Raw genomic sequence first — 18,460 nt, forward strand, 5'->3', positions numbered from 1 at the left:
ACTATTGCTACGTCAGAATGTATTCACTTTCCTGTCTTTGAGCTATTACATTTTTCACCACTATTCAGAATAAAAGGAAATTTGGTGATATCCAAAGATTATTTAAGGGATGGAAGAGATGGCTGCCTAGCAGGCTGCTGGGGGCCATCTCTGCATTCCAGAGATATGTGTTCGACAGACACTGAAAACCACCAATTGTAAAAAGATTATTTAAGGGCTGGAGCAAAAGTGTTGACAGGTAGTGTGCGTGGCTGACCCAGGATCAATCCCCTGCACCATATATGACCCCCTAAGACTCACCAGGAGTGATCCCTGAGCACAGAGCCACATTGCTGGTCATATGGCTTAAATTGGTTGTTTGTTTTGTTTTGTTTGTTTTTTCCAGTAAAGCAAGATAATTTTTATTGAACAAAACTCGCTTAGAAAAATGCTGGGAGGACAGAAAGTGAAAAGTTACATATTCAAAAGAGAAAAGGGCTTCTCCTAAGTGGAGGGAAGGGGAGCAGGGAAGCAGTCAAGACACTTGTTCAAGGGAGAACAACGGCTTGAAGAGCATCCTGCGGCCCAAAAGTTTTTAACCTAAGATCTGTGCTGGGTCCAAGGAGGAAAGTTCTTTTTCTCTTCGTCATACTTGTCCCCATGCATTGGAAATAGCCCTCCTGTCCCCAAAATTTCTGACCAATCCAGAAACATAAATGCACTGAAAATATTAGACACTAAAAAGCAATTTTCTATAGAAAGAAGGAATTGGAATGTTACATTCTCGTAAATTATCTGCCAGTACCGTAGGTTTGTTTTTGGTAAAAAGCAAATCATCAACCAGATCCCAGCCAAAACTGCTAAAGGATTGTAACTATGTTGACTATTAAGCACCACTAATTTTCACGTTGTTGGTGTCAGTACATTTTTTTTTTGCATACATGACTTGTTTTCCATGGAGAGGGAAGAATGGAGGGTCAAAGAACAAATTTGGGGGCCCCACCAGCCCACCTAGGATCTGAGAACACAGTGCTTGATGGTGCTCAGGTGCCTGCCTATGGGGCTGTATCCAGCAGTGCTACAAGGAAACTTGCAAGGATCTGTAATTGCTGTACATTTATCTCCCAGACCCTGCCCCACACAATGGTTGGTGGTTTTGTTGGGTTTTTTTTTTCTTTTTTGGGTTTTGGGTACATACCTGGCGGTGCTCAGAGCGGAATCATGGGGAAGTCCTTAGGGGTCATTCCTGGGAGGTGCTCAGAGACCATTGTGGTGCTGGGAGTTGAACTGGGATGGTGCAGGGCAAGCGCCAAATGCCCGAACTCTCTTCAGCCCTGTGATTTTAGCTTTAATGTAGGTCTTTGCATAATGTCAGGTTTATCTTTTATTTTTCTAATTACTTATATATTAATTCATAAAATTATCTCTATTGTGTTAATATCTTGTAGTGCAAAAAGTAGAGATAATAAAGTAGTATTACTCATACTGTTGCTCATGACTGCAAGTGGATCATTTTGTATAGACATTGACATAAAAGTGAATACTTAGTCATGAAGAAAATTCTATTTCAAGTCAGATTAGTCAGCACTGTTACCGTGAACATTTCACCAGAGATGTCCATTGTACAGTGTTCAGAATGGTTCCTTTTTAGAACTCTGTTTAGTAAGGAACCCTGAAAATGATAATAAATGCTCCTTCTCCAAGGGTTTAATATGAAAAAGTGAAGTAAACTATAAAGCTGGTGAAACACGAAGATCAAAAGTAATACTGATATTCTGCAAAGGCATAACAATATCCCATGAATTTCTCTCTTTCCTGCAGTGACTGCATTGCAGCTGAAGGAGGAGTTGATAGATGGAGAGGATTTCCATTTCCTCCAAGGAGCGTCTGATCAGGAAAGCAATGGTTCTGCTAACTTCTACATCAAGCAAGAGCCTTGAGGTGGCTCAGAAACTGAGGGCGGAAGGGGAGAATTTTACACAGGGCTGATTCATAATCGATCCGGCTGTACAGTGGGGCTGTTCTACCGGGACATTTTGCTAAACATAGAAAATTTCAGTTCCAGATTTTTCAGGTGGGTGGGGAAACTATTTTAGTCTCGGGGGGAAATTTTTCAATTTATAAAGATGGACAATTTTTGTGTTGTATTTGAAGCTTTTGAAAGAATTTTGTAATATTTTCCAAGTTTGGATTTATGTGCATTGTTAACAAGAACTGAAATTCTAACTTTTTTGGTAAGATTAAAGTTTAGGTAGCAGGATTGAAGGAAATGATTTAAGAAAAGGATATAGTTGTAAATGCAAATGAACTGTCATTACAAATGAACCTTTTTGGTACCGGTTGGAAGATTTGGGGATTTTAGAAGTTAGGCCAGTCACATCTCCAGCTTTCTTTGCTGCAGAAATATGCAACTGAACCCCCTCACGGAGGGATTATCACCACATACACCACGGAAGGGTACTTCTGCTTATTAGCATTTTATTGCAGCCCACTTTAAAATGTTTGTACAGAAAGGTTTTTTTCATTTTGTGAAAATTTATTTGGAGTTCTCCCGAAACTGGAAGAACTCTGGATACTTTTATATATTCTTTTAATGAAAAAAAAATGGTTAAAATTATCCTAACACTAAAGTGTTAAACTGGAATGGTTGGCAAGATATCCAGGATCTCAGTGTCCATGTTGAGGGGTTAGGAAAAAATGCAAATATTACCCTGAGTTTGTTTTATTTCTCTTAGTTTAAAAACCCCACAAAAGGGATTCTGATCAGTTCTCTGCCATTTCCCACCATCTGTGAGAAAAATATTTGGTGTAACCACACCCCAGAACAGATGTTCTGTATTAGCAGAAGAATCAAAAATTGTTTAAAGCCAAAATAAGTTTAGATTTCGAAATCATTCCAGCTCTGCTTTTAACTATCCTGGATTTGTTAGGAAACCAATTTGAAAGAGAATTTAATTTTCTTTAAGTACCATATGTATAGTATGAATAGTCTTTAATTATACTCAGAATGAATTACAGCAACAGATTTGGACCATTTTGAACATTCCCTATTTTAAAATTCAGATGGCTTTCTTTCTTTGAAAAAAGTGGGGGTAGGATGTAAGGATAAATTGGTGAAAGGTTTGCTCTCTGCATTTTCTAATGTTCTGAGTTGTGACTGAATGAGAGAGCTCTAGCGTTTACCAGTGAGGTTCATAAACTAAACTCTCAGGAATTAATTGCATCTGTTCTAGAAGTGCTTCTGGGTCTTAGCCTGGCCTTTTCAGAGTGGTAACCATCTCCTCTGGAATATAGGTAGGGCTAATTAGAAATTAATCAAAATGATTAACCTCTACAGTCCTTCAGCCTATGGAATGCTTTAAATATATATTAATGGAAAGCCCCAGGAGACCATTTTAGGTAAGATTTTTGTTTGGATTTTAAAATGCATAGAACGTTAAAAACCAGCAATTTATTTTCTAAACTATTGCTCTACTTTGGGAATAATAGCATTGGTAATACGCACAGGTTTACCTCATTCTATGCAAGAGGGGTTCATAACATAAGGTTTTGTAGTTGCTACTGGAAGTAAAATTTGTTACTTTATAGTGTAAGAATGTATGGAATCGCATGTCAACATTTTCTTAATACTCTTTAGGGGCATAAACGCAGATCATATCAACGCCAAGTTGATTCTCATGTGTCAAATATATGTGAATTCAGCCGTTAAATTACTGGATATTTATACAACATTACTGAGAGGGACCTACTCTAAATGTGACATCCTCACACTTCCCCAATCTTTAACCTTTAAGAATCTTCCTATAAACTGAAAGCTCAGAAGACTTCCAAAGCAAGGGTTACAGCAGTCTTTATTCTCAGGCTCAGTAAATCAAACCCAGGACTCTGATTCTATGACTCACGCACGTGAAGCTAGTTGTTCAGCAAACACGACCAATACCTTGGGCTTGGAGCTCAATAGGAAACTGAATAAAACGAGAGGGATTTGATTTGGAGTCTGGTAGTTATGTGAAATGCTTGCTCGTTTGAGACCAGGTTTTGTAAGCTTCCAATTCTGTAGCAAAACCAGGCTCAGCGTGTTCTCTCATTTCCCAGCTATTCATGAAGTGTTTCTTGTCTTGATCTCCTGGCCAGCAGTTAAAGGTTGGTAAGGACTTGCTGCAGTCTGTATACAGTCTGAAGCCCTCTTTGTTCACACTCTGACCTCCTGCTGCTGCTGAACAGAAAAGAAATTAATGCAGAGGAGTTTTATGTCTTAGCCATAACTACAGCTGTACAACTCAGTCGCCCCTTTCTCTTTCACGGTTATTCAAAATGTACTGCTGACTTTGGGTTTGGTTGTTTTTGTTGTTTTTGTTTTGTTTTTCTATTAGAATTATTTGGGAATTTTTGGTAGTTTAAACTCCTTAACCTTTTCCTTGCTATGTATGAGGAAAGCTAAAGCTGTTATCAACTTCTTATTCTACGGATACTAACACGGGTTTTCAGTGTTTGTTTGTTTTTATTATTATTATTATTATTTTGCGTGATGTGAATATCCTTTCCCATCAATATTTGTATTATGGTGCTATATATTTGGTAATGATCCTTTACTATTGGGAAGGGATTTTAAAAATACTGTGATTAAACTGGGTTTCTTCCTTTGATTTTCATACTTTAAATAAAGCCACAGTCATTTATACACAAGAAAAGTATCTGTCCCTGGGCAAATCTTTTGAGGACAGAGATCAAAGTAAACTACATAAGGTTTTTACATCATTTCTGTATGTATTTGATATATAGATCAATATCTGTACAAATTTAATCTTTTATTTTCTTGGTAAACTTGTGATCATTGAGAAAGTCTTTGAAACTTTCTCGTGAAGTGTATATAATGGCGTGAAAATTTCCTTCGGAGAAATTTATGTTCCTTTCATTTTTACCAAATTGCAATTTTCAGCATGGATGTGAAAAGCATTAAAATTATAACTTTGTGTACAAGATGAAAATAATTCACTAAATTTCCCCTTTTTTTACACAAAATAAAACGTTAAAGTTAAGTTGTATTTGCGTGATTCTCCAGTGTGCTCTTTCGTCTGTGAGGGAGTTTCTTCTGTCCTCAGAGTATTGAGTGCCTCTTATAAGGAGCAGCACTGCCCAGGAAAGCTGCATCAGATCCTTCTTCACGGAACCTGTCATCTTGTAAGGGAAAAGACCTGTGGGGCCGGAGAAACATTGCAGGGGGAAAGCTCTTGCTTTGCATGTGGCCAACACCTCCAATCCCCAGCACCAGGTATGAACCCGCAGCATCGACAAGGGTCGCTTCTGAGCACCATGGGAGCGGGCCAAAACCAAAACAAAGGACATGGGGATATCAAGGCAGTCTCTCAAAGGGTTGGAGCCAGAGCCCCGTGTTAGATCCCCATCACGTATACAGGGCAGAACCAAAGCAAAGGCACGTGAGGGAAGAATGATGTCCAGCAGGCTCAGATTTCTTGGTCTTTTCCTGACTAGGACTCCCTTTGGTCCTTTGTCCTTCCAGTTGACCCCCTAACCTCATGCCATGGTTTACCATTGATAGTTTTCACCCATGTCCCCTTTGGAACATCCTGGAAGCCATAAGGCGGCAGGTAATTGGGGAAACTAAAAGAATATTTTCACCTGGTTGCATTTGAGAAGATTTCACACACACACCAAAAATAAATAAAACAGGACAAAGAGGTAAGTGTGGACCACTAGGGAGAGAGTTACATTAGAGTGAGCTGTTTGAAGGTTGGCATGAGGAGCCAGAGTGATGGTACAGTGGGAAAGGTGCTTGTCTTGCATGCAGCTAATCCGGGTTTGATCCCCAGAGTCCTATATAATCCCCCCAAGCACCACTAGGAGTATCCCCTAAGCATTGCCGGGTAGTAGGCTGAAAGCAAAAATTTTTTTTCAAGTTTAGCATGCTTCCTCCTAGGGAACTCATTGTTTTTAACTACATTCACCCCAGCAGCAAAGTTTATAGGATGTAAATAAATTACCCCAAATGGGTCTTGTTTATGGGGGGCTGCTAAGATGGCTTCTCTGCAGCAACAGATTCTGGAATATTTTTCAGCTTATTACAAAAGCAAATTGGTTAATTTGGGGGTCACACTTGGTGTGCTCAGGGATCACTCCTGGTGGTGCTTGGGAGACCATTTATGTGATTCCAGGGATCAAATCCAGGTCTACCACATACAAAGCAAGTATGTGCACTATTAACTGTGCACTATTTATTTCTGGCCCTGCAAGAGCAATTTATAATAGAGAATTTGGGGGATGTCAGGTGGATTGGGTCTCTTCAGGGGGGGTTAATTTTATTATATACTCTTTAGAAAAGTTGAATACATTCCAAGAAAATATAAAAGCAAGACCTAATTTCCACCCTGCTTTCTCATTCAATGACTTGAATTGCCTTTAGTAAGTTAGAATTCCCAGGTTGGTATCATTTAATATATCCCATGAGCTTTAATATAGATACACACCAACCATTCAAACCATCACATGCCTCTTGGGAAACTAGTTTCCTAATGTGCTTCAAACACAAAGTATGTTTCAAAAACAGGATAAAGGCTGGAAAGATGCTTAATTGCCGGAAACTTGCTTTACATACATGAGACCTGCATTCAAACTCTTGGCAGCACATAGCCGTCCCCAAACATTGCTGAGTGGTCTCCAAGTTACCACTGCTTATGGCCCACCAAAAAGAATGAACACAGAAAGTAACAAGACCGGTCAGGAGGTGATCAACAGATTGAAGCATATGTATCGCATATTGGAGCTCTGGGTTCCAATCCCCAGCAATACATGGTCCCTTGAGTGAGGGAGCAGCCTTGGAGCATTGCCAGACATGCTCCCCCATAGGGCCAGAGATACTACAGCAGGGAAGGCATTTGCTTTGCAAGCGGCTGACCCAGCTTTGATCCCTGGAACCACATAGGGTCCCTGAGCTACACATACACCCAGGAGTGAGCCCTAAGCACCTGTTGTGGCCCAAAACCCAAAAAGGCCAGCGATCAGGGACAAGGGTTGTCTTATATGCAGCTGGCCCCAGTTCCATCCCTGGCCCCCCATGCTCTCCCAACCACCAAGTAATGGTGATACTATCAACAGCAACTTCTTAAAGAGTCGTGAAGATGAAATAAACTTATGTAAAGTGCATACTGATATCTGCTGCTAATCCAAGTGGTCCATAAGCTCAGAGCAAGGACTAAACCCTGAGCACCGCTGGGTGTGGGCCCTTGGGGAACAAAAATTGAGCTAGAGAGAGTGCTTTGGTTGGAGCAACGTGTTTTGCCTCCAGAAGGCCCAGGGTTAGATCCCAGCACTAAGCCAGGGGTAGCCAGCCCTTGAGCACATCAGGGTATGGCCACAAAACGTTAGCATTTTACCCCAACAAGTAACTTGGTATAGTGGTGTTGGGGTCGTTTTGGAAGTGGTTATTGTACAGTGTGAGGCACACTGGCCATAGGTGCCACAGATCCAGCCTCGGTCTCTAGCATACCATGCATGTGCTCTAACCCGGGACCACATCCTGTCACAAGCAATGCAGTCTTGGCTCAGATTTGTAGGAAAAAAACAACCTTTTCACAGGCACTGAGGCAAGGGTAACTCTTTGGCTTCACAAACAACTGAAATAGGGCTTGCTATTATTTTCATACACCACTTACGTGTTCATAAAGGTGATTAGAAACCTAGAAAGTTCTAAATTGTCCGTTTTCACACCTAGTGAAATTTGTCCATGTCACACCTGGCACATCCAAACCCGTTCTTCCTCCGGTCTTTCCTTAGTTATTTCTACCAAATCAAGACCTAACATCTAACTCTTCCTCTCAACTCTCACCACTCCCAACGACTTCACAATGCTCCAAACTCAAGATTTTGTCCCTTGGAAAATCAGACTAAAGAGCATAGTCTCCAAGAGCATGGTGTCTGAAACCAGCCAGACTAAACCATATTTCTTCACCTCTTAGAACTTGACTCAGCTTCTGCCAAGCCAGCCAATCAAGAAGTGGTATTTTCGGGACAAGAGAGATAGCATAGCGGGTAGGTAGGACGTTTGCCTCGCACACGGCCGACCCAGGTTCGATCCCCGGCATCCTATATGGTCCCTAAGCACTGCCAGGAGTTAATTCCTGAGTGCAAAGCTAGGAGTAACCCCTGAGCATTGCTGGGTGAGACCCAAAAAGGAAAATAAAATGGTGATACTAGCACCAACCTCTTGTTTTCTGTTTTGGTTGGATTTGGGGGCCACATGCGGCAGTACTCAGGGGTTACTCCTGGCTTTAATCAGGAGTCACTCCTGGCGCTGCTCCGGGGATCGTACAGAGTGCCAGGGATGGAACCCAGGTGAGCCATGTGCAAGGCAAGTGTCCTATCTGTTGTACTATTATTCTCCAGATCCTCAACCTCTTAAGGAGTTGTGATTAAATTTATGCAAAGCCCATACTGATAGCTGCTGCTAATCAAAGAACAGAATTTATACAAAGATTGCCAGCAAGACCAATAGAACACAAAACTCCCAGACTCTAATCAACCCCCTGTGTAACTGGCAAAAGTTAATTTGAGGGGGGGGAGGAAATCACATCCAGTGATGCACAGGAGTTACTCCTGGCTCGTGGGCTCATGCACTCAGGAATTACTCCTGGCGGTGCTTAGGGGACCATATGGGATGTTGGGAATCGAGCCTGGATTGGCCACGTGCAAGGCAAACGCCCTACCCGCTGTGCTATCCTCCAGCCCCGAAGTTAATCTTTTATGCAGCCTTTCATTAATCTTTATGCAGCATCAAGACTAATTAATTTGAAACTGAAAAAAATCTTAAATTTCTTGTCAATTGCAATAGGGCTAAAACCATAGAACAGCAGGTAGAGCATGTTTTGCATGTGGTTGACCTGGGTTTGATAGTTTGATAACCAGCATCCTGTATGATACCCCCAAGCCTGCCAGGAATGATCTCAATGCAAGAAATAAATCCTGACCCCAACCCACCAAAAAAAAAAAAGGAACTAGAATCCTGACTTTTGTTTTGGGCCACACCCAGTAGTGCTCAGGGCTCAGCACCCTGGGATCATTCCTGGTAGTTCATAGGGACCAACCCGGATCAGTGTGTGCATCTTAACCACACCCCCACCCACCCTGTGCCCCACCTATATTCTCTCCAGCCCTAGAGTTCTCATACCAAACTGTCAAGGTTTTCTTAAGCCACTGTTCTAGCCTGTTGCAGTATGTTAGAAAACGGTCTTGGGCCAGAGAACTCAATGGACTGAGTGTATGTGGGAGGCCCAGATTTATCACCTGGCAAAGCATGGTCCCCTAAAATTTGTCCACAGGCAAAATTGCCCACCCCACCCAGAAGTGAGCCTCTCAGGACCACTTCATGTAGCCCAACAAGGAAAAGGAGTGCCAGAGACAGTATAAGGTACTTGCCTTCAAGTAGCCGACTGGGGTTCAATCTCCAGAACTATACATGAACAGAGCCAGGAGAGTAAGCCAAGTATAAACGGGCTTACATATCCCACAAAAGGAACAGGAAAATTGAAGCTTGTATGCGCTTAGCACTCAGCTGTCACCAGCTTCTATCATAAGCCCACATAATTGACATCCTTTGTGGAGGGTTAAACCCAGGGCCTCATCTATGCTAGCATGTGCACGAATATTGACCTACACACTCAATCCCTGTGCTGGGCACCGCCACAAAGGCCTCACCTAGTGTTTGGGAGGCTGTGTAGGACCAGAGATCAAATTGGAGTCCCAGGGCTGGAATGATAGCACAGCAGGTAGGGCATTTTCCTTGCATGCGGGCTACCCATGTTCAATTCCCAGCATCCCATAGGGTCCCCCAAGCACCACCAGGAGTAATTCCAGAGTGCAGAGCCAGGAGTAACCCCTGTGCATCGCCAGGTGTGACCCAAAAAGCTAAAAATAAATAAAAATGGGAGCCCTGGACAGGCATGCATCTGTCCTCATCTGAATTTTCAAACCCAGACTCCAGGTGATTTTATTTTTATAAAATAAAAAAAATATTTTTTTAAGTTTTATTTTTCCACACTTTGCCACTCAGGGATCACTCCTGGATCTGCACTCAGGAATTACTCCTGACCGTGCTCAGGAAGCCATATGGGATTCCAGGGATTGAACCCAGGTTGGTTGGATAGGAGCAAGGCAAACAAATGCCCTACCTGCTGTCCCTCCAGCCTCTCCATAGTTCTATTGGTATTACTAGGTATCACTTTCTCAACCCAGCAGCCACTGGCCTTTGGTAACCACTCCTTCCTTCCTCATTCTAGGGACAGAGTAAGGGTGGTCATGGGAATAGCTATTCCAGTTACAAGCCCAGGACTAGGCTAACTGCTTTGAAGTACATTCCATTTCACTCTGCACTGCCACGGTATCATTATACAGATGGCTTTAGACTTCCACTTCCTCACACAGACTGCCCAGCGTATAGTTAGCACAGGTTAACTCCGGACAATTTAGTATGTTGGACTCTCAAATTTAAACAAATTCTCTGTCCAGAAATTTACATTTCTATGTCTGTTCCAGCAGTTGGGCGATTTATTGTGTTCCAGGGCTTTCCTTCTCTATTTATTGTGTACAGTGGGTAAAGCAGTTGCCTGGCACGTGATTGACCTGGGTTCAATCCCTGGCACCCCATATGGTCCCCCAAGCACTGCTAGGAGTAATTCCTAAGTGCAGAGCCAGGAGTAAGCCCTGAGCACAGCGGGCTGTGGCCCAAAAACAAAAAAAGCAAAGCAAAACAACAAATCGGATTTTCTTCTTAGCTACACAGCCATTGCACGCTTAGCCTCTTGAACCTCACCACTTACAACCTCCACCTTCCACCAATCCGCAGTGCTGGGAAGGGCTGGATCACTCTTCCACATGAAGCAGCGTTAGTTTTCGTTAATTCTACTACGAGTAGGGAACTACTCACTTTTCAACTTAGGATCAAGGAAACACAGGAGGCTGCACAGTTTCCAAAGGCTTTAATAGTAAATACTCTTTAGAAAAGAAAAACTTAATCCAACTGCTTCCACGTCAAGATGAAGGGCCGTGTCCAAGCGTCGCATGGTGCCTGCCAGAAGGGACCTACGGACCCTTATTCGTAGATCCAGTCATGAGCACAGGACTTGTAATTCACCAGTTCTTCGGGTTTGAACCACAGGCTAATTTCTTTCTCAGCACTTTTTACTGAGTCACTGCCATGAATGATGTTCCTGAGAAAGACCAATTATTAGGCATTAGAGTTTTAAGTTCAAATCTATTTACTTGATAACTTGCAGGAGGTCAAGGCAGGCCTTTTCAACACTTGAGGCAGATAATCACCCATACCCCCTCCCCTCACCCTCTCCCCTAACTATTTCCTTTGAAAAATAGCTGCAAGGGATCAGTGAGCCCTTGGGACTGAATTCAGTCTGGTACCCCAATGTAGTCACCCTAGCAGTGTCTGTAGTGGCTCCCAGGGAATGGTTGGGTGTAGCCCCAAAACAAAAAACAAGAGCCAGGGGGGTAAAGTACATGTCTTGCACACAGGACACATGGGTTCAGTCCACAGCAAAACAAAAACAATACAAAAATAATATACAACTATCCAAGTCCTTGACGAAAAACATGGCTTGGAGGACAGAGCAAGTCCAGTAGCGCTTGCCTTGCACATGGTTGACCCAGACTTAATCCCCAGCATCTCATATGGTCCCATGGTACCGCCAGGAGTGATTCCTGAGCAGAGCCAGGAGGAACCGCTGACCACTGCCAGGTATGCCCACCCCCCCAAAAAAAAGAGAGACATGCTTTGGTCCATGATAATGCAGGAGTGAAAGTTCTTGCCTTGCATGCTGCCAACCCCTGTTCAATCTCTGGCAACCCCATGGTGGTCAGGAGCCACCAGAAGTCACCCCACCTCACTCCATCCCCCAGCACAGAGCTAAGAAGATCAGTGTGGTTCCAAAATAATGAAAAAGAACAATCCTTGGTTTTAAGTTTTTTCTCCTTCAAATCAGTGCTTGTACCCCAAGACTATTGCGTCACAAAACATCTCTTCTCAATTTGAAAACCTGAGGAAGAGACAAAACAACCTCTACCAAAACAAGAGCTAGATTTAATGCCATTTATCAAGAGTCATATCTCTGCTGCATTTTCTTCCAATACTTTGCAAAGCCCAACACAGTCCTATTTACTGATAATCCCTTTATTCCCTACCAAAGGTGGGTTGGGTTTGGTTGTTTTGGTTTTTTTTTTTTTTGAGAGGAAGAGGGAGGCCACACCTAGCATACTGGGAGCTTACTCCTTGCACAATGTTCCCTGCCAGAGAGTATACCAGAGAGTAAACCAGGGTCAGCATGCTAGGCAAGAAACTTAACCCTTGACTACCTCTCCTATTCCATAACTGAAGGATTTAGAGGTAGGTGAGGGGAACTCCCAAGTGGTACTCAAGAGGTCTGGGGGCCCCACCAGTGAATTCCCAGCCAACCGGACCATCAGTTTAGTGCAAGGACTCCAGAATATGATACTGCTTGGGACCTACAGTACCAGCAGGACACATCAGTGGTGCTGGGGTGCCACCAGGGTCACACTCAGTGATGCCGAGGAAACCATGTGGTATTAAGAATCAAAACCAGGTCGAGCCCATGCTACATTTGCAGTAACCGCTGGCCTACCCCTCACTGCCCCTTAACAAGTTTTATACCGCTTCTAATTTTGTATAGCTGAAGCGACCAAAGGGAGAGTGACTCACCCACAAAGCCCCAGAGGGTGAAACCAGAGGGACAGGCTTGCCCCTTCCTTCACAGGCGCACTCTGCTTGGGGCTGTGCAGTTCTTTGTGCAAACTATCCAGAGCCAAAAATAGTAAGGCACTGGCTATGCAGCCAGCCCAGATTCAAGTTCCAGCACCACCTATGGTCCCCTGGGCACCACCAGGAATGACCTGAGCACAGAACCAGCCCTGGAGTATCACCATGTGTTGCCCAACCCCCCGCAGCCCTTCACCAAAAAGGAAAGCTACCACACTGACAATTACCTAATTTAAAGGTTCCAAGTTTTCTGAAATTGGGCCTGCCAAAAATATTTCATAACCCATTTAAATGGCTTTAAGGGGGCCAGGGTTGGGGAGAGAGCTTAAAGGGTGAAGCACGAGCTTTGCATGAGGAAGAACTGGGTTCCCAGTACAAACAGCAGTGCCCACCACAACCCTCACCAAAAAAAAAAAAATAATAATAATAATAATTGAAAAAAATCAACATATATAAAAACAAGTGGCATTGAGAAAATCCGCTCTTCATCACTTACCTGCCAACCTGAATGCAGAAGTCCCCTCGAATGGTGCCAGGCTTAGAATCCGCTGGGTTGGTCTCCCCAAGCATCACTCGCCCTGTCTTCACAACATTCAGCCCCTCCCAGACCTTGGCAGTAGGATAGAAAAGGGTACACATGAGGACTGGATTCAGGCTGAGCAGGAACAAGCAATCGCTTGAACACACACAACAGCACAGTGTCCAATATAGCCTCCTCCACCCTGCGGGTCTCACTGGCAGACAGAGGCTCAAGTCTACTCGGCTTCCCAGCCTAACTGACACCAAGAGAAGCAAGTGAGTTCTAAGGCAGACATCAAGCAGTGGCGATGCCAGAACAAGATCAGATGGGGATGGACAGCAGGAAGAAGGGCATTCCAGAAACAGAATTAAGTGGCAAACAGGGCTGCAGAGATAATACAGCAGGTGATACACTTGTCTTGCATGCAGCCAACCCAGGTTCGATCTCCAGCATCTTGTATGTTCTCACAGCCCCACCAGGAGTGATCCCTAAGCACAGAGCCAGGAGCAAGACCTGAGCACTGCCAGGTGCGACTCAACTGCACGCCCCACCCCCAGAAAATAAAGATGGCAAAGAGAGGGGTACATGGGACCAGAGAGAGAGCACAGAGGTTAAGGCATTTGCCTTGCACCTCCGTGTTTGATCCCTGGTGCCCAGAGCACCACAACTACTGAGCACAGAGCCAAGAGTCAACCCTGAACACTGCCTGGTATGACCCAAATCCCTCCCCACATACCCCAAAATCAAAGGAATGTGTTGTCCAGGAAAACAAAAGCAAAGCTCCCCCTCAGGAGATGGGAAGCAGGCCTACTGTCTCCAGCTTCAGTGTCCCCCTGCTCTGGCCCTGCACTTCATCTGGACCCCCCAACTGCAATTAACACTGCAGGAAGAAATGGGGCACTTCATTTCCAGCACAGGAGCGCAGAGAGCTCTTGGTTCCCTGTTGCTCATGTATAATTGAAGCTCCCGAGAGAGTTAAAAGCTATACTAAGAACTAACTAAAAATAGCTGTCAAACCATGTAAGATATCTAGCATTTTTGTTCCCAATGAGACTATTTCAAGGAGATTTATCTTCAAGCGTTATTTTTCTTTCTTTTTTTGGGGGAGGGGCTTTTTGGGTCACATCAGAAGATGCTCAGGGGTTACTCCTAGCTCTGCACTCAGGAGTTACTCCTGGTGGTGCATGGAGGGACGATATAGGATGCTGGGGATAGAACCCGGATTGGCCACGTGCAAGGCAAACACCCTACCTGCTGTATTATCGCTCCAGCCCCTCAAGCTTAATTTTTGTTCTATCATCTGCCTCCCCTTCCTTTCTCCTCCTCCTTACTTGCTCTATTAACTAACCCCGACGCAGGGAGAGGAGAGGACATGCCTTGCATCCTAAGTACAACCCCAGCATCATAAAAATGGCTCCAGAAAGCAACATTCCTCCAGGGACTGTGGAGCCATTGGGGAACATGCCCACAAAAGGAATGTGCATGACCCAGCCCAGCCACCGATCTCCCTCACTGCCCTCAGCTCCCCATTCGGACATTTACCATGGCCACCACAGGCCCGGAGTTCATGTACTTCACAAGTCCTGGGAAGAAAGGGCGGTCCTTGAGGTCAATGTAATGCTGCTTCAGGAGGTCCTCAGAGGCCTGGCATTGGAGAGCAGATGACGGTTAGGAAGTGAAAAGGCTCAAATGTGAAAGGGGAAATGAAGATGCAGAGAAGTGACAGAAGGACAGTGGTGGAGGGTCATAGGCACCTTTGGTGGTGGGAACGGTGCAGGAACTTTCTACACTGAAGCCATAAACATTAACACTCTTGTGACCATGTTACCTAAACTATAATTATTTTTAAGCTTTTTTACAGGTTCCAGTGTGGCTTCATTTCTTCCTAAGAATCTGCATTTATGGGGGCACTGGTAGAGGGAAGTAGACACCAGTGAAAGGGCTGGTTTTGGAACACTGCATATCTGAAATTCAAGCATGAATAATCTGATAACTTTGTGATTCACAGTGATTCCATGACAAGTGGACGGGGGAGGCTGGAGAGATAGTATAGGGTAGGTGCTAGCCTTGCATATGGTTGACCGGAGATTCAATCCCCAGCATACCATATGGTCCTGGGAGCCTTGCCAGGAGTAATTCCTGAGCACAGAACCAGGAGTAACCCTGAGCATTCAAGGCATGGCTTCCCCAGCCTCCCCCCGCCCCCAAAAAAAAAACCCTCATTTAACATGCTAGGTTCTCCAGGATCTGACTCTCTCAGTCCACATTCAAAAGGTGTATTAGCAAAAAGCGAGTGTGTGTGTGTGTGTGTGTGTGTGTGTGTGTGTGTGTGTGTGTGTGTGTTTGGGAGGGGTTGGGGGTGAGGGGGACGGTTGGAAAACAACACGATTCTATTCCAGCAGGAAAAATAGTTCAGATCATGAAGATCCCCTCGTGAATCCTTCCAGGAGGATTCCTGGGGTTCCAGGCCAGGCACCAAGCAAACACACTTCCGGGATGTTCTCATGTGATGATCTGAGTTTAAGGAGTGTTGGTGGCCACTGTAAAGAACAGGGCGGAGGTCACAGCAGCGCCCTGAGTGTGACGCACGCACACCAGACCCACTCAACACTGCAAATTCACAGCCCAGTCTCCTCCTCATTGACGAGCCTGGTTAAAATTTATCGTTTCAGTCCCCCATCTGGGATCCAAATTCCACGTGGCAAGCGACTGCCCCACACCAAAGGGCACAGAGAGAGGCCCAGCCATCTAAAGCCTCTCCAGAAAAGGCACACAAAGACTCGAAACCCCTTTCCGGTGGAGGGTGCGCGCCCCCCGCCCCGCGCGGGCCTGGCACGGGCTGGGGGCTGGGGGTTTCCCGGCTCCCGGCTGCCCCCGGCGACAGCCGGACCAGGCGGCCCTCGGGCCGGATGCCGGGCGGGCAGGCGGGCGGGCTGGCGGCCAGCCCCGGGGCTGGGAGTCACCTTACCTCCGCGTCACCTTCCCAAGGGCGCGTGTTCTCCTGGCCGCGGGACAGGTGCCCCGGGGTGCGGCCCCGAGCAAAGGGCCCCTTGCGGGGGGTTGGGGGGGATGGAGGGGGATCGGGGAGGGGACCGGAAACGCAACGATCGAGAGGGAGGAAGAAAAGGAGGGTCTCCGGTTCGGTGAAGCAGCACGGCGGGTGGGGCGCTAGCCTGGCACGCGGCTGATCCGGGTTCGATCCCCGGCACCCCACCAACCTCCCCCCCCCATGGAGGTGAGATTCCAGGAGTAACTCCCCCCGGGCACTGATGGGGTGCTCGGCGTCACCCCCCCCCCCAATAAAAAATACATAGAAAAAAAAAGCCGCGGCCGGGAAGGGGCCAAGCTAGAGAGAGCCCCCGCGAGCCGGCTGGGGCGCGCTCACCTGCAGGAACTTCATGGCCACGAGGCGGAACCCCTTCTGCTCGAAGCGCTTGATGATCTCGCCCACCAGGCCGCGCTGCACGCCGTCGGGCTTGATGGCGATGAAGGTGCGCTCGGCGTTGGCCATGTCCTGCGGGAGAGGCCGCGTGAGCGCCGCGACGGGCCGCGCCCGGGACCCGCTGCACCCCGCGCCCGGGACGCGTGGCGGCTGCCGGTGGGGAGGACGCGGTGGCGGGGCTGGGGGTTGGGGGGGGATCCCCAGCTGGCCCGGCGCTCCAGCAGCTGCAGGAGGGTCCCGAAGGTTGGAGGGGCGGGGGCGCGGAACGGGACCCCCACCCCAACCCCAAACGTGTAACCTACCGAATTGCTGGCGGGATCCGCACAGAGGCTGCAGCGCGCGGCGAGAGCGGGGCGGAAAGCGAGCGGCCGCGACCACCCCAGCCGGAGGAGGGGCGAGCGGCGGCCACTCCCCGCGGGGCTCCCCGCCCAGCCCGCGAGGCCCCGCCGCAGGAAGTGACTGCGATCCCCGAGTCCAGCCCGCGGCCCGGGTCCAGGTCCTGCCTCCCGCTGCCACCGCGCGCGCCGGCGCCGCCGCTGCTGCAGCCCCTTTATCCACCCAGTGACCTCTCCCGCTCGCCCTCTGCTCTCAGCCCCGGGCCCTGCCTCAAGCCTTCAGTCCCGCTCCCCCTCCATCCTCCAGCCCTCGAAGGGAAAGATCTCCTAAAGGCAAAGACCGCTTCTCCCACCCAGCCAGCCTCCCTGATCCGGATTTGACACCACCCGATGGAAGCACCGGGGCGTGAGAGATAATGTAGCAGGTAGGGCACTTGCCTAACTCGTGATCCACCCGGGTTCCATACTCCGGACCCGCCCGCCGCCGCAGGCTTACCCAAGCACCTCTAGGAGTGAGCCCCGAGCACAGAGCTAGGATTCAGCTCTGAGAACCAACCGGTGTGCCCCCCACCCAAAGAAGGGAAAGAAAGAGAAACCTGAGATTGGAAATTCGGAGAAAGGAAACTTGTCTTAAGCAAGGTTGATCCGGTCTGCAGCTCACACTTCCTTCTTTCCTTTCTTTCTCTTTCTTTAGTTTTTTTGTTTGTTTGTTTGTTTGTTTGTTTGTTTTTTGGGTCATACCCTGTGATGCTCAGGGGTGATTCCTGGCTCTGTGCTCAGGGCTCCAGGGACCACATGGGACACCGGAGAATGGAACCCGGGTTGGCTGCTTGCATAGCAAATGCCCTGCCTCCTATACCAACTCTCTGGCCCCTGGTTTTGTTTTGATTTGGGGCCACATCTGGCAATACTCAAGGGTTACTGCTGGCTCTGGACTCAGGAATTACTCCTGGTGGTGCTCTAGGGACCACATGGGGTGCCAGAGAGAGTACAGACGAGGGTTACTCTTGCCATGCATGCAGCCATGTGGCCCTAACTACATATGGTCCTCCCCACACACAAATAACATTACACTGCCAGGAGTGACCCCAGAGCATAGAACCAGGACTAGACCCTGAGCACGACTAGGTATGGCCCCAAACACTCCCCCAACTTCTAAAAACAAACCAAAAAAAACTCTTCTTGTGTCTGTGCAGACAAAATGAGCACTTAAGGAGATAAATCCATGTTCCAGCCTGCCAAGTTGTTGCCAATAACACTGTTTCTCATCCATGATAGGGGGGAAGAATGATACCCCCTTCTAACCTCCATCTCCAGGTCACATAGCTGCCTCCTTTGGTTCCCATGCTGATAATCTCTGCTGCCCCACCCACGTGTTCGGTTTCCCCAAG

General features: G+C 46.9%; 2 protein-coding genes across 5 annotated transcripts in view; one reads left to right on the forward strand and one right to left on the reverse strand.

Moving 5' to 3' along the window:
• The window catches only part of MBTD1 (mbt domain containing 1), a 62,964-nt gene extending 57,940 nt beyond the window's left edge, over nucleotides 1-5,024 (forward strand). For 2 of the 3 annotated variants that reach the window (XM_056127769.1, XM_056127770.1), the window contains exon 16: nucleotides 1,801-5,024. In XM_056127769.1, the coding sequence (XP_055983744.1) occupies nucleotides 1,801-1,919 (119 nt within the window). In that variant the 3' untranslated portion in view covers nucleotides 1,920-5,024. The remainder of the gene's footprint in view (nucleotides 1-1,800) is intronic. The other variant, XR_008794264.1, reaches the window with a different exon arrangement.
• Nucleotides 5,025-10,948: 5,924 nt separating this feature from the next.
• On the reverse strand, nucleotides 10,949-17,274 carry LOC130035854 (nucleoside diphosphate kinase B). 2 transcript variants are annotated; one of them, XM_056127774.1, is made up of 5 exons: nucleotides 17,033-17,274; nucleotides 16,678-16,806; nucleotides 14,835-14,936; nucleotides 13,269-13,381; nucleotides 10,949-11,198 (listed from the first exon to the last, which is right to left on the reverse strand). In XM_056127774.1, exons 2-5 carry the CDS (start codon nucleotides 16,801-16,803, stop codon nucleotides 11,081-11,083), a joined length of 459 nt encoding a protein of 152 aa, XP_055983749.1. In that variant the 5' UTR covers nucleotides 16,804-16,806; nucleotides 17,033-17,274; the 3' UTR covers nucleotides 10,949-11,080. The 2 variants fall into 2 exon arrangements, with proteins under 2 accessions (XP_055983749.1, XP_055983748.1); XM_056127773.1 differs by having other exon boundaries at nucleotides 17,037-17,272.
• Between the last annotated feature and the right edge of the window lie 1,186 nt (nucleotides 17,275-18,460).

This window comes from Sorex fumeus, unplaced genomic scaffold (assembly GCF_029834395.1).
Source record: "Sorex fumeus unplaced genomic scaffold, SorFum_2.1 ptg000063l, whole genome shotgun sequence".
NCBI lineage: Eukaryota > Metazoa > Chordata > Mammalia > Eulipotyphla > Soricidae > Sorex > Sorex fumeus.